Source organism: Microplitis demolitor, chromosome 6 (assembly GCF_026212275.2).
Source record: "Microplitis demolitor isolate Queensland-Clemson2020A chromosome 6, iyMicDemo2.1a, whole genome shotgun sequence".
Classification (NCBI taxonomy): domain Eukaryota; kingdom Metazoa; phylum Arthropoda; class Insecta; order Hymenoptera; family Braconidae; genus Microplitis; species Microplitis demolitor.
In genome coordinates this window covers 7,209,762-7,223,297 of record NC_068550.1, presented here as the reverse complement: position 1 = coordinate 7,223,297, position 13,536 = coordinate 7,209,762, and the positions used below count along the sequence as shown (strand labels likewise).

Here is a 13,536-nt window from a genome sequence, read left to right as displayed (position 1 = left end):
AAAATCTTGTTAAATTCAAGGAGAGAGCAACTTTATGGAGAGTCATATTATGGAGATTCTACTGTGTAAAAATTTAAGAAATTCCACTGTAATGACTTCTTGAGAGAAGTAAAAAATTAAATCAGTGATTTCGAAAATAGCAACCGTAATTTGTGATCATATATTATTTACCATATGTCAATTAACGAACTGAAAAACCGAAAGTCGATCAATATTCTGTCGATATCAACTTGAACTGGCAGAAAATAATAAATTATTTATTTTCCGAATTAAATAGCCAGATATATGGGAGTCATTTTTAAAGTAATGAAAATAATAAGCCACGGAAATAAAAAAACTCATGAAAGGATACTGAGACTTATATATTTTAAATATTCCAGTTTTATTATCTTTTGTTCTTTTACAGATATATATGTTTTATATACAATGCTATCAGATTTCTCCTTTGTAAATAATAAACATTATGCTCTCAAGGGATATTTCAAGACCTGAGATACAATAAAATGAAGCTGAAGAATGTATACATACTCAACATCCGTCGACAGGAATAGATCTCTTATTTCATCATTGTGTTGGGATCAAGGGAATTTATTTCTCAATATTATTTTTCCTTTCGAAAAAAATAATACTTATATTCAGCGATACTTATTTTTGTATTTCATTTTAGATTTTCTTTTTTAAATATTTATTATGTCAGAAAACTATTCTTTTTTAACCATATAGTGAAAAAATTAGATTTTCCCTTATATTATAATATAACACTATCATAAAAATCCATAAGGAAGTTCATTGAATCTATATGAATTTTTTAAAAAGCCAGCTATACTTATTTATCAACTTGAATTAATTTATTTAATATGAATCAAATGGTTAAATATTGATGTTATGTAAAATTGAGAAAATTAATCTGTATAAAATTTTAAGTGGAGTATAAAACTAATATTTATTCAATTTAATTGACAGTGTGAGCCTCGGGCGTACCGATATTCAAGAGAACTATACGACAACGGTTAACTACTGTAGAGAATTCCTTCCTGTGTATATAAATTCTTATAACCAGTTACGATAACATCAGATTTACATTTCAACGAGTATATAATAAACTATTATTATATTTTAAACTATAGAGTGCAGCAAAATTTTTTTTTATTATTAATTTTGTAAACAGATTTAATGAAAATCAATTGACAATTAAATGTATTACTCAAATGATCAATTAAATATGTTTCAAATATTTATACTCCAAGTTGTAGTCCTTCCCCCTCCCCTTTCTTGTCTTATAGCCATTTTTTGGCATTGCGCCGAGACTTGGACTCGAACACTAGACTTGAAATTTTCAAACTCAAGCTTTTCAGTATTTTAATCTAGACGCTTACTAAGAACCACTAAGATTTTTTATTAATTTATACAGACTGACTGACAGCTAAACTGTCGTATAATTTATACCCACGTTAAAACTTGAAGTGTCATATTATTTACACGGAGGAAATAATTATTTATGATTTAAGTCAGATAAGTAACAGATTATGGCATGAGTCGGTTCCAGAATTAGCTGACAGGTGACGCTGTGTTATAAGGGAACGAGTGAGAATCTTAATATAGCGTTCGGGCGAAGCGCCTGTGGCGCAAACCATATTATATTGAGCTACGATTTTCAAAATGGTTCTAACCTCCAATTGTGGTAATCTGAATGACAAGTATAGTACTTAAAGCAGGGCTAGCTATGTCTTCTAATCGACTGAAATAAAAAATCTGTAGTATCGGTAACTACACTTTTGGTCCTAGAAACTACATTAAATGGTCACATGAATACATTTGGTGTAAATTAGTCACTAGTATGTATAGCTTAGATGTCTTCAACTGTAACAAATTCTACTACACTCTTTTTTTTTACTCGCAATTAAACAGCAACTCCTGAACACTATAATTATTGCACGCCTCAGCGCGAAGCGGAGAGGTTGATCTTTACTACCAACTTATCAAGGTCACGTGATTACCTCGCAGTAAACTGTATATATCATTTTTAAAATAATGCATAAATACATTACGGCAAAATCTATCTCGTTTAAAACAATGTGATTATTATTCGAAAATATTGTATCGGTTACATAAGACTCGTTGCATAGAAATATCAATATTGCCATTCTAATACGTCGTATCCAACAAAATTTGATATTTTCACTTTTTTTGAAAAATGGAATAATTGTAACAATGTGCAGCTTATGTAAAAATTTTCGAGGTCAAATTGTTTATTTAGTATTTTTAAATATATATTCTAATATGTTGTATCCCACACACAGACTTTCGCGCATTCTAATATGTCATATTCCACCATTCGTATAGGTTTAGTCACGCTTAACATTTTTGATTTTAAAGTTAATTTTAAGGAAGCAATTAACGACATGAGTAAGAAGATAATGATGCATAATTTTTTACTCTTCTTACGTCATATAATTCAAAATTATTTATTCACTACAAATGCCTGTATTTTATGAAAACATGAAAATAAATTAGTAGGTTATACCAATGTAAACATAATACAAATAATTTTTCTTTGCCGACCGTGAAACGTTTTTATCGCCTCCTGAAAAATTTCTTAAATATGGGATACGACGTATTAGAATGGCAGTATCGATATAGTATAGCTTACTATACGAAATATTTATAATTGCAATAATTTTTTTTTCATAGACTGAATGCTATGTAATATTCAATTTAATTTAAATAGTATTTCTTTATATTTATGTATCTCTATGCGAATGCTATGAATATGGACATAATGAAAAAAACCGTTATTACTTCAATCTAAATTTGAAAAGTCGTTACATCACATCGCAATTATCAGCGAAAATGTTACTATAGTCACATACAATTTGTCATCTTTCTCAGTACTTAGCAATTACTGGTCATATATTTTTTATATTTATATTTTTCTATATCTAACGAAGAGCAATTACGTTGCCAGTGATTGCAATATGTGTTAAAAAACAGATAGATAGTTGAATAAAAAATGAATGTAAAAAAATATGTACATGCATACTATAAAAAAAAAAAAATATATATATATATATATATATAAATAATAAAAGATAAATTTTTTTCTCATTATACTGGTCTATGTACTTTTTCAGCGGGATATCTGTCTAATCAAGACCGATTCATCTTATCCAAGATCAAATAGATTATATAATAATCTTGATAAATGGAAGCAAAATTTTTTAAACAAAAAAAAGTTCTGTTTTCAAGAATTTATTATCTTAATTATTTAAATAGAAAGTTAAAAATTTGAAGTTGAGGTAAAATTAGCGAGTATTAAAAAAAAAGTTTGATCGAATTTTGAGTATTAGAACTATGCAAGTAAAACTAATTCTGAGAATTTGAAATTATTAACAAGTTGATTAAAATAAACTTATAAATTTTTGTAAGAAAACGATGAATAAATTTATGAAATTTAATAATTTTAATTAACTTTGGTACATTATAATAATTGTTATAATTACTTGATAAAATTTTCCAGCAGAAGTCGTACACCTCCGAGACCAAGAAGAAGGAAGCCCCAGTTAATGAATCCTGTGAAGTTATCGAAGCCTGAACTCCAGGAGAAAAGGCTGTCTCTCGGTCTATGGCAGCTGCAACGGATAAAAATTAACATTTATAAACTGTAGCAAAGTATAGCGTATAAAAAAAAAACACGTAAATAAATGAGTAAAAAAAATTAAATTTAAATCAAGGAGGGAATATATAAATGCTTGGCACATAAAATTCTATCACTAAGCACTGCATAAAGAAAGTATCCTTTGTCTTGTACTTTATAAACACTTGCTGTTGAATTTACCAGCTAGAATAATCAGCTCAAGAGACTCAGCAATACAAGAGACAGAATAAGTGAAAAACATACTAGGGTTTGTGTACAAGAATAAGATAAAAAAGTAACAGCACAAGGAAATGAACTTAAATCTGTCTGCTGCGGGATTAATTTTTTAAGAACGATTGTCTTGAAATGATCCTTATAGAATTTTTACTTCTTTACGACGCGACATACTTATAACATATTTATAAAAAGTTCAACATAAAATATTTGGATGATTCTATATGCTGTATGCACCGGTATATTTTACTTAAAAAATCATCTTAAAAATAATTGCCAAGACGTACACGGAAAGAACAAGATGGTATTGGCTTCTATCCCGAATTATATCCACTTATATCTGAGGTAAAGAAAAATTTCAGATAATAATCACTTACATCTGGATTGTACTCAGTTACATCTCAGCCATTTTTTTAGCGCATGCGTGTCTGGTATACTAACCGCGCATGCGCTAGAAAAAAAATGGCTGAAATGTACCTGAGTTATATCTGAGATAGAACCCCATATAGCAATCTTTTTTAATTCTTGAGCAAGTCTGCTTTCAAGATCAATAGGTGCTAGTCTCTTTTTCTACGTATGCATCTTGCTGCAGATACTTGTGATCAGATTTAAATTGTAAGCCTAGTGCAAGCCTTGCAAAAGACAGTCGTGTCAGATTATAACTCAATTCTGAAGGAAGATTAAAGTTAAACACGGTTGCGCATGGCTTGCTCAATATCTGCTCAAGGTTCAAAATTGACTTTGAGCCTTGAGCAGATCTTGAGCAAATCATGCATAAGTAGCTACTGTAAGTTTCTGGTGCAAGAAATGCGTCAGACACTTTTCATTCCACCGTGCAAGATATCTTTAACATTCTTGCGCACGATACCATGAGCAAGATATACAGACATCTTGACAAAGATTTTTTGATACACGATTTTGCGAAAGACGCATACGTAGAAAAAGACACTAGGAACTAGGAGTCATACTCAAGAATTTTACTCCAGAATATTGCTCAAACACATGTTACCAGGGACTGAATTTAACGTTTTGAAGTTTAGAATAGACAATACTTTTTCCACCTTTTTTTAACAATTTTTTTTACACGTTAGTGTTAAGAAGCTTTGAATTTATGTAATGTACGCCTTTTTGTATAGATTTATTTTTTTTTCTATGTAAAAAATTCCATTCACGACTATATAGGCTAAAAATATATACGATGAATAGCTTTTATAAAATTTTCAACTCTTTTTAACTATATTTTTTTTTAACGGAATGTACACATAACGGTCAGAATTACTGTTTGACCGACAGATTAACGAATAAAGCGGCTTTATTTGTTTGAATAACAAAACAGGAAATAAAAAAACAACAAATAACAAACAACTATGCATTTGAACAAAAAAAATATACATTTAATCCGCAGAATTTTGGATTAATGTCTATTGAAATATATTTCTCGTTGAAAGCACCATGATACCAAATCCTAAATCTCATACACAGAGCAAAGAATAGAACGAAAAAAAAAAAAAATTTTTAATACTTCGTTTTATATTAATAACATATTAAATTATTGTTCACATCGAGGATTGAAATTAAAGAATTTAATTCCTGTTCAGCCAATCAAAAAAGTCGATTTCACACAAATTATTTTTTTCTACGGAGAAAATATCTCACTGTAACTTTCAATGTCTTTCTGGCGTATTTATAAAAGACTGATTTAATTAATTGTATATGATACTTTTTAATGGAATAATTAAATGTATGTATTCTAATTTTAATTGCATATTAAAAATTAATTAAAATTTTTTATGCAAAAAAAAAAGTTCACATATATTCGTAACTTTAATTTCCACGATAATGAAGCAAAAAAAATGCTTTAAAAAAAACAATGAGTGTTAAGTAAACATTGACGTGAGTAAATAGAACGTTCGTTCGTTAAGGGATAAAAAAGTAAAAGAGTATGATGAAATGAGATGGGAAAATGGATGGAAAGCGAACGAGAAAAATACAGAGTAAAAAAAAAATACTTTATACCTATATACATATATATATTATTAAAAAACTAAAAAAAAAAAAAAGGATGTACTACAAAGTTTCAAATTGCATAAAATGTTGCCTCCAAAAGTAGCTCATGTTTGCAGGTCATTATCTTCTACTCAGAATATAAGACTTAAGATTTCATTCTCAATTCCTTTTTTTCTTTTTTGTTTTTTGTATACTCTAATGAAGTTGCATCTTAAAGGCTTATTACTATACTTTACTAATTTTCTTTTTTTTTTTATCGTTGCAACTCTTAAAATAAAAAAAATTCTCTTTGTCGAATGAAATCATATTTGATATAGAAGTAGGAGAAAAGGACCATCTTGGAACACTTAAAAAACATATGACTATATGGAATATATGGAAAATCCAAAAGTGCATCATCACTCTTATTTTATAATATTAATTAATTTTTTTTATTATGAATTTTTATTTAACTTATAAATTATCCATTTGATTTTTTCATTTCTTATTTTTAATTTAATATTTTTTTTAAATATCCCGCCTTTTTGTCTTAGATGTCGCACTTTTTTTCAAACCTATACTATTATGCTAGTGCTGCTGCCAGTAGTTAATGGAGAGAAAAAATGATAAAAGTAATAACAACAGTAAAAATAAAAATGGCAGCTAAATTTTTTAAATAATCAGTATTACGTTTTTAATTAATTAAAATTAATCTAAAAGGATTTAGAGAGAGATTTTCATAAGGGTTCTTGTGATGAAAGATACAAAGATAATAAAAAAAATAGTTAGGCCGATTAATTGTGTTTAATGAAAGTTATCGTATTTACGAAGTTTCATACGCAACAGTTGACAGCACTGGTTTCTTGAGTTGAAATAATTTATTTCAAACTAATAAAATAACGGATCGACTTAATATTAGGTTCAAATTGTTCCTTAACAAATTCTCTGTATGGTAGAGTACAATTTGACCAATTTTGGTGCAATTAAGAGAGTGTAGAAATATTTTTGTGAGTAAAATAGTCGGAAAAAAACCGTTCATAAAGCACTCTTAGGGCGTTTGCGCTTGAGGTTTACAATTTTCAATCAAAGGTATATTCAAATTTCTCGTTAATTAATTATTGAAATATTAATAGATCAATGGGTGTGTTCGGCAGAACTAAGTCCTGAGTAAACTTAGTAAGATTTTGTATCGTAAAAGCATATTTACCATACCAAATCTTACGAAGTCCTTAGTAAATTTGCTCAGTACTTAGTTGAGCCAAGCATGCCCAATAAGATTGTGCTATTTTAGGCATTGAATGAATTTTTAATTTTGACCTGAAAATATTTAAGGGATTTTTTTATAAAAAGAATTAATAATTAGTACTTGTTTTAGAGCAAGTAGTAAATTACACAAGTTTGAAATAAAAAAAAGTAAATAAATAATAATATCAGATGTAAAATAATTAAGAGTTTAAAATTTATTTTGTAGATAGAAGTAAAAGTTAGTTAAGCACGTTGCTAGTAGTTAAGAATCAAGTTTCTACAGAGTTCGGAACTCCTGAGTGGCCAACTAATTACAAATTTGACTCAGTGGTAACTTTTCACCTTTTGGGTGATTGTGATGATGACCACGGTAGTTGAAGTCCTAAGAACTACCAACCGCGTTGCAGTGGTACACAATTAAATTTTATATCAACTATTTCGTAGAACAATACGAAGTTAGTCATTTTTTGAATTTTCTTTAAACTGAGGGAAATTATAACTCCATTGTGTAGAGAATATTAATAGAAAATCCTACTAGAATCGTTTGGATTCTGTAAACAACATTTGTTGAATACTGAAGTAAACATAAAAGTACAATATAGTATCAATGACGGGCAGCAAAAAAAAAAAGATTTGATAATAACAATAAACATATTTTTTAAAAATTTGCTTTGTTTTGTCTTGATTTTAAAATAGCACTTCGACTACTAAGTAGTGTCTATCGTTATTTCTCAGCCTTTGTATGGACCGAAATAGAGAGTGTTGATATCAGCAGAAACTCCTCGTGTTATTACTTAACACTATTATCACGGTATCGAAATAATACATACAATATTTTGTGAATGACATACTGTCGCAAAAGCATACAAATGAAAATATTATTATTCATCAATGACTTTTCGGAATACCCAAAGTACTATATGAAAGTTTGCTTTGTTTTTCCGCAATGAAGTGGCATTTTTGGCAAAATCATAGTGAAAATAACTATTGAGAGATCCGAGTTATGCGTTGTCTATTATCGTGACTTAAAGTTGGCAGCTTTCGATTATTAGATTCAAATAAAAAAGTGACAGAAAAAAATAAATCTATAATCATCGGTTTTCACAATAGAAATACTGAAAGCACATATAATGTAAAATACATTATTCCGTCAAATGTCACCACGATTACGTTACATTCTCTTGTGTCCTATCAACAGTATTCATTTTATGTCATTGCAGACATAAAAATATTATCTTTGTCTCTATCCTCGTGATATCTAACTGTTGTTCTGTATTATTTACGACGTGATTGGAGATAACTTAATAATTCCGTGGCATATTGTCGCATTTTTTCGATAAAACACACTTCTTATTGTTATATTTTTTTATTATGATAATTATACTAAAATAAAGCAATTGTTTATTTTATTTTTTTAATTTACCAAAACTTTCAGTGAGAATTTTAAAAATAAAAATTGTCACTGTTTTTAGTTACTTGCCATCTTCTTAAAAGTTATAATTTTTATTTTTACTTATATCCAACTCTTAAGTTATCTAGGACGTCTTCAGCCGACTCAGAAAAGTTACCCCACCGTAATTACCAATAACTTTGTTAAGTTTTTAAATTAATGTCACAAAAACTTTTTAGCTATGACTAATTTCATATCAAGCCCAACAAAAAAAAATTAATTTAACAACACCGTTCTTTTAAAAACAATTTGCATTTATAATATATTTTACCAATTAATAAGTGAATATAATTTATACTTATTAAATTTACCCAGCTAAAAGGGATTACGGAATACGATAATCTACGTTCTCAAGTACATATACCATATTTGCCCTACCGACATTCCCATTCGGGTTAATTTACATAAGGGCGGATTTATCTACATGCACTAGCCGCTTGTGTTCCTTACAGATCTTGAGTATTTGAATGGTTAATTAAGGATCGAGGGATTTATACGATTCCTACAATAAATTCACTTTAATTTAGACCACGATAAATTCATAAAAATAAAATACTATTTTTACTTAATTAAAAACTTTTTTTCTCTACTATGCACGTTCTAATTTTTTAAAAATATATCATAAAATTTCCAAATAAATACTTACATCGAAGTATTGTTTTATATATGTATCTATATGTAGCCGTAATATATATTTAAATGTATGATACTCGAATATCGTACTGAGGAAATTGAAAATTAGTTTTGTAAGAATGGCCTGAAATTGTCGACGCCTGTTGAAATCTCAATTTTATATATTAAAAACTATAAATCATATCCTTTAAATTATCGTAAATATGCTAAACTGCCGCCTCGTCTATTCCTGTTTGTGTAAAACTTTATCGCGACTTTAACAGTTCTATTTTTCTTTCAATAGCTTATTTGATGCAACGAATTAATGTATGAAAAATAAATAAAAAAAAATTATTCAGCAAAACTACAGGCTACTCTCAGTGAAAATATCAAAGCAGCTTCAGTCGCTTCCACCCACCTCCCATATACCCCACCTGCCCTTATGACGATAGTAAAAAAAAAAAAAAAAAAAAAAATCCCCGGGACTTTTTTGAGTTTCTTTGGTTGAAAGACACATGAACCATTTATTTGGTGTGGAGTTATTTTTCACAGGAAGGAATTCGCGGGCCAATATTCACAATATTACAGAGACAGTGTCTTTTTTTACAATCCTCCCTTATCTGACGCCTGGCCATAAGTCAAAAAAAAAATTATCTCAGGAATTTGTGAAGTTTTTACTACTAGAAGAGACAACAATGAACAGGAGACCTCAGTATTATTATTACCAACAGGAGTGAATTTACCTGAAGATCGGAACGTTCTTCGCGCAACAAATAAAACAAATTGGAAAGTAAAAAATTTACTGGATCACTAGATTTCTGAAATGTTTCTCATATAGATGCTGGTATATCAGCCGAAAATCTTAGGCCACTCCTGATATTTGGAGTTACCTCTTAAGTAGTCAAATTACGTAATTTTTTTCCTTTTCGTTGCGCGAAAAAGGTTCCGATCTTCAGGCACATGTCTACGGTCAATTTTTCATAAAAAATACATGGGAAACATCATCCTGTTATCCTTTTATGGATCATAAATACCATAAGCTCGCAATTTCAGTGCAGATGATACAAAAAATTAATTTTTTTACTAAAAAAAATCTCATTGACTACAAATTTCTATAGAAAAATCATCAAAATATATAAATATCTCTACAAACATACTAAGCAACACCTAAGAATAAATTACGTCCAACACTGTCACGTGTTTATTGATTTAAATTTGAAACCCGCGCAAATGCTCTGTCAATATCAATTGCCTACTTTACCAGCATCAAATCATAATAAAAACAAACGACCATCACAAATATAGTAATCATTTATAAATGTAAAAAAAACCTCATGTCATTAAATTTATGTCATCATGACACAATTCAATATATACATACATTACATATTTATATAAATTAGAAATAAAAAAAAACTTCTTAACAAATATTTATACGCATGCGGCTATACATCCATATGTATATATATATATATATGTATATATATATATATGTGTGTGTGTGTATATACATATATCTAGATGTCATTGGCAACTGGATTATTCTCTCATATAAAAGTCCATTCCAATAATAAATATTTTTTTTTATCTACCGATAATTAACATTCCCTACTTTTTTTTAATCTTTTTTTCTTAATATATATTATATATATTATCAAATCTACATAATAAGATAATACATATAAATATATGTATTTACGTAATAATACTTGAAATTAATTGTAGGAAAAAAAAATTTATAAAGTAGATCAAAGTCAATTGCGTTGAATTTAAAAATTTAAAAAACCTGGGAATAAAAATCATTAAAATTAAATATATATGTACATAAATATATATGTATGTATAAAAAGTAAAAAAAAAAAAAATGAATACTGACGGTTTATCTGGCTGTGATTTTCGTAGCATGTAATCCATTCGTTGAATTTCTTCAGCTCTGGTAACACTTTTAGTGCGTCTTAACCTCACTTTAGATTCATGATCACTGTCCGGCATTATTAATACGTATTATTTGTAAATAACAATAATATATAATAAATAAAATAAAATTAAACTGTAAAAATAATTTAAAAAATAATGACACGTTTGTTTAATGGAAGCAATTGTTATTTGAATATCAACAACACTGACGTACTGGAGGTAAATTCTGAGTATAAAAGTATAAAAATATAGATATTTGATTCGGATAACGTTGTATAAAATGTATGGATATAAATTTTATTATATGATAATAATTATAATGGAAGTTTTAATTTTCTTGAGGGTATGAAAAGTTGATTGTTTAGCGATACACATTACGAGTGTTTGATTACACGTGCGTGAATTCAAGTTGTTGCGTTTACGGCTTGAGAGAACCGCTGATACTGTTGAGAATACGATCGCAGCGCGGTCTTGTGTTGTGTCAATGTTTATTATATATTATATATATTATATCAGGGATTATGTGGTGGCGCTAACAAAAAAAATGAACTTTGATATCACGGTAATGTTATCATTAAATTATTATTATTACTTAAATTGAGTTACGTTTCATTATTTTATTCGTCAGTATAATAATAATAATAATGATTATTATTATTATTATTTTTTATTTTTTTTTTTTAATTTCTTAACACTAAATTCGAAATAATACTGAAAGTTAGCCGATGTCAAATAATTTTTTGTTTTTTTTTAAACAACAAAGAATAAAAAAAAAATATTTGAAAAAATTGCACCTATAAATTTTTCAATTTTTACATGTGAATATTTTTAGTTTTTTTTTTTTTTTCGTAATTTATTTGTTGAAAAAACAAATCCGAAAATTGTTAATGGTCTGCTAACCTCAGGATCATAAATTATTTGAATAGAACTATAATGGGGGCAAGTCCAAAACAAAACCAATTTTTATTATTTTCCATGTTTGAGGTGTCTCATTAATTTTGAAAATAAAAAATCGTTTCAGGCTCCAATTAAATGAAATTATTGCTAGTAATTATTAAAGAATAAATTTTATTTATTAATTATTATTTTATGATTTAAAATATTTATCAGTTTAATTTCCTGGAAAAAAATGATTTATATCTATGTAGCTTAACTATTATATATATATATATATATATATATATATATATATACATTGTATATATGTAGACCTACTGTTATAGATCTATGTAGATCTACTACTATAGGTCTATGTAGATCTAAAATTTGAAATAGATCTCAGAAGATCTCAGATGATTTCAGGAGATCATCAATAATTTTAGATCTATTTTGATCTCAAAAGCTCTATACTGATATTTCAAGATCTTCCAAGATTTTACAATAATATTAATAGAGATCTATTCAAATTAATAAAGATCTATACGCAGATTGACTAGTTAAAATATTAATTTTTTTTTACCAGGGCTACAGAGCTCACCAGAGATCTCCAATGATTGTTCTCCAAAAACCTTTTTTTTTTTTTTGAAAATTTTATTTTTTTTCTTCACTATAAAATGTACACTAATTTTTCCGTGTTTACTTGACCCTAGACTATATTTGAAAAAAAATTTATTCAGCTAAACTCTTTTAATAAACAAATTTAAAATTCAAATTTTCTGACCTATAATCAACGGATTGGATTTTTATATTTTAACATCAAGTGTGTCATATGATTATTATTACAAACTACTCTGGAGAGTTTTGCTACCCGAGTTGAAATAGTCATCTATAAATATGTACACATAAATATGTATTTATTTATTATTATATCTAGATGCTTATCTTCATACATTATTCTATACATTTTTATCTATAATAAATAAGAAACCATATTTATATATATGTTAATTTTCATTATTGCTACAACCTAAAAAAAAATAGAAAAAAATTTCTAAAATATGAACATTATTGAAAAGATTTCTCATACCGAGGATTTTCCTCAGCTAATATATGTTTTTTATTTTTTATTTTCCAGTTATTTATCTACGAAGTAATCAATACAAGGTAATCCACGAAAAAAAACTACACCATCAGAGTTTAGCCGTACGGCAGTCTAATGAATTCAAATACTCTCATATATATTTTATTACTAATCAGTCAATCAAACATTTCTTGCATTAACTGAACATGTTATCGAAGACGCATTTATTACTCATGGAACATCTTAAATCTACCAAAGTATGAATGAATAATTAAAATTAAACATGTGTAAATATCTTTTAACCAGAAGTTTATCCTAAAGGACTCGAGTAAATTTATCAAAGAGTTTAGTGTTAACCACAAGTCTGATTGGCGCTTTTCTGATGTAGAATTTAACGTTCGAAATCAAGTAAAGCCGACTCTGTTCAAGCAATCTCTTGCAAGAACTACCTATACTTACACTTACCCACTTCTAAACGTGTATAAGAACTTTCTTAAC

The 13,536-nt window shown here is 27.7% G+C and overlaps 1 protein-coding gene across 1 annotated transcript in view; it reads right to left on the bottom strand.

The window, feature by feature from the left end:
* LOC103568794 (diacylglycerol O-acyltransferase 1) overlaps positions 1-11,529 on the bottom strand; it is an 84,377-nt gene extending 72,848 nt beyond the window's left edge. Inside the window, exons 1-2 of the mRNA XM_014439350.2 lie at positions 11,038-11,529; positions 3,501-3,629 (exon numbers count right to left, since the gene is read on the bottom strand). Of these exons, the coding sequence (XP_014294836.1) occupies positions 3,501-3,629; positions 11,038-11,153 (245 nt within the window). The 5' untranslated portion in view covers positions 11,154-11,529. The remainder of the gene's footprint in view (positions 1-3,500; positions 3,630-11,037) is intronic.
* Between the last annotated feature and the right edge of the window lie 2,007 nt (positions 11,530-13,536).